Source organism: Gekko japonicus, unplaced genomic scaffold (genome assembly GCF_001447785.1).
Source record: "Gekko japonicus isolate JY-2015 unplaced genomic scaffold, Gekko_japonicus_V1.1 scaffold849, whole genome shotgun sequence".
Classification (NCBI taxonomy): domain Eukaryota; kingdom Metazoa; phylum Chordata; class Lepidosauria; order Squamata; family Gekkonidae; genus Gekko; species Gekko japonicus.
The window spans coordinates 405,793-408,511 of record NW_015163112.1 but is presented as its reverse complement, the minus strand read 5'-3'; the positions used below and the strand labels follow the sequence as shown (position 1 = coordinate 408,511).

The 2,719-nt window shown below is 48.5% G+C and overlaps 1 protein-coding gene across 1 annotated transcript in view; it reads right to left on the bottom strand.

Annotated features, from left to right (window-relative positions):
* HSD3B7 (hydroxy-delta-5-steroid dehydrogenase, 3 beta- and steroid delta-isomerase 7) overlaps positions 1-2,719 on the bottom strand; it is a 57,586-nt gene that overhangs the window by 5,068 nt on the left and 49,799 nt on the right. Inside the window, exon 5 of the mRNA XM_015406826.1 lies at positions 592-691. Within this exon, the coding sequence (XP_015262312.1) occupies positions 592-691 (100 nt within the window). The remainder of the gene's footprint in view (positions 1-591; positions 692-2,719) is intronic.

Below are 2,719 nucleotides of genomic sequence, written 5' to 3'. Positions count from 1 at the left end.
TTGGCAGTATTTGCGACCCTCCAAATGAAACTACTGCCCAGTGCAGGCGCCGCTCGCATATTTCTCTCCTGAACCAGATAAAAAATAAATCTCCTGTAATGCGGCTGGAGGGGGAAACTGCAGGGTGGCTGTGGACGGAGCGTCCATGTGGACGCTCCACCCTGCAGCCAATGAGGGGAGGGGACATAGCTAAGTGCTGCCTTCAGGACAGCAGAGCTAAATCCAGCATTTCAGAGCTACATTCAACGTCTCCATCCCCCCTTTGCAGCCCTTTCAGGAGCGTTTCTTCTTTTGCCAGCTGAATCGCACTGGTGCCTTACAGCTAGAGTCCAGTAGCACCTCAGGGACCAAAAAGATTTTCAGGGTAGGAGCTTTCGTGAGTCGATGCTCCCTTTGTCAGATCTTTGGCTCTTGAAAGCTGATACCCTGAAAATCTTGTCATCCCCCCCCCCCGCCTGCCAGATTCTGCCAAATGAAGATGCACTTCATGCCCTCCCTGAAGAAAGGCCTAGTCCACAAACGGGCATGCTCCAATAAAGCTGGGAGCCTTGACGGTGCCCATAACTTTGGCCCCGTTGAACCCTGACTTACTGGCCGCCCGTTGGCTTCAATGATGAGTTTCTCCGCCTTGGCTTTGCTCATTGGGTAGGGCTTGTGGTTAATGACTTCGTATTTGGTGTCTTCGTCTTTCCTGCAACCAAGAGTAACACACACACACACACAGAATCAGAACCTGCTCTGTCAAGGCGCAAGAACAGAATCCGGGTCCTCCTTCTCATCTCTATGGCTACAGCCTGAGTTTAGAAAATAACGCACTGCAATACGTTTTAGCGCTGTTTAGTTAACTCCAGTGTGCGTGAGATGGAAAATACGGAGAGGGCTAGGCATGGGGCTGTCTTACCCAGTGGGCAACAGGGGCAGCTGCCCAGGGCCACACACTTGTGGGGCCCAAACTGCCCATCGCCCCACCCCCCTGAGGGAGGGAAAGAAGAGCAGTTTCTTGCTGTCACCTGCCCCGGCCCCCGTGTGGGGATTGGGCAGTTGGTTTCCAGTCCTGAGGCCCACTCCTTCCTTGCCCCAAGCAGGGTGCCCGTGGTGAGGCGGCAGTTCCTCTGAGGCCGCATCCTAGTCCCAGAGTCACTAAAACTGCCCTGACTCTGTAACAGTGCTCTGGAATACGGGGGAGGGCTCTGGAGTTGTAAATGGATGTGAACATTATTTATTTATTTATTATTTTCAATTTATATCCCGCCTTGCCGGGGAACTGGCTCAAGTAAAAGAGGAACAGTATGATTGGAAAAGCTGTATGTACCCAAGTGTATAAAGGCAACTTCCAGTAAGAGGCACTAGATTCCATTTCCTGACACGCTACTTGCTCTGTTTAAAACAAGCCACGTGTCCCCTAATGCCATAAAACCACTCACCTGCCTACAGAATGCGGCTGTTACCTCTAGCCCAAATGGCTCTATGAAGGGATTAGTTAAACAAGTATAAAGCCAACAGTCGTGATAGTCTGACCCACAATCAAACAGTCATAAGACTTATAAAGAATGCAGTTTATGTATTGCAATCTAAAGCACTATAACATGATACACAACGTCGTCTCCGGATTACGTAACAACGTTTCAAAAAATGAATCTTCTTCAGGAGATATTATAGTGGTGCCAAAGCTCTCAGTTTCATAAATGTTAGACAAGAAGTCTTAAGAATATTAAATTCAGATAGGACGCTGGTCTCAATTAACATTCAGGCTCAAAATATGCTGCTATGTTTCTACTGGATCCCAGTAGCAGCATATTTTGAGCCTGAATGTTAATTGAGACCAGCGTCCTATCTGAATTTAATATTCTTAAGACTTCTTGTCTAACATTTATGAAACTGAGAGCTTTGGCACCTGGTGGACCTCCTGATGGCACTGGTATTTCTGGCCACTGTGTGACACAGAGTGTTGGACTGGATGGGCTTTTGGCCTGATCCAACATTGGCATCTCTTATGTTCTTATGTTCTTATGTTCAGCCATCATGGCCAATGGAACTCTCGCCCATCAGTGTGCAAAGTCCCCTTATAAAGCCGCCTAAAACTTGTGGGCCTCCCCATATTCGGTGGCTCTGAAGTCCAGCAGTGTATTATTTGTCATCTGAAAAAACGGTCCCTCCCCCTCCATCTTGAATTGACTGCCCATTAACTTAACTGGGACCTCCCCTGCCCGAGTTCTTTTATTATGTAAGAGGGAGAAAAGTTCTCCGTCCACATCGTAAAACTTCCTCATGCTCCCCCTTAATCAATTCGTTTTTTAAAAAACAGGAGTCGTTTAGGTGTGTGTGTGTGGGGGGGGAGAATAGCCGGACTGGCCAGTGTGGAAACAGGGCAGTTGGCTCCCCCAAGGCTCCTCTTACATTCTGAAAACCTCAAATCCTAACATTCAATCTCTCATACTGAAGCAGTACCTTTCTCAGGTTACCAAGATTCAGACCAAAGGGAACCCCACCCTACCCTGGGAAACGCACGGCAGAAGAAGAAGAAGAAGAAGAAGAAGAAGAGGAAGAAGAGGAGGAGGAGGAGGAGGAGGAGATTGGATTTATACTTCACTTGGAGTCTCAGAGCGGTTTACAAACTCTTTTCCCTTCCCCTCCCCACAACAGACGCCCTGGGAGGTGGGTGGGGCTGAGAGGACACAAACAGCTCTTTTTCAAGGACAGCTGTGCCAGAGCTTGTGAC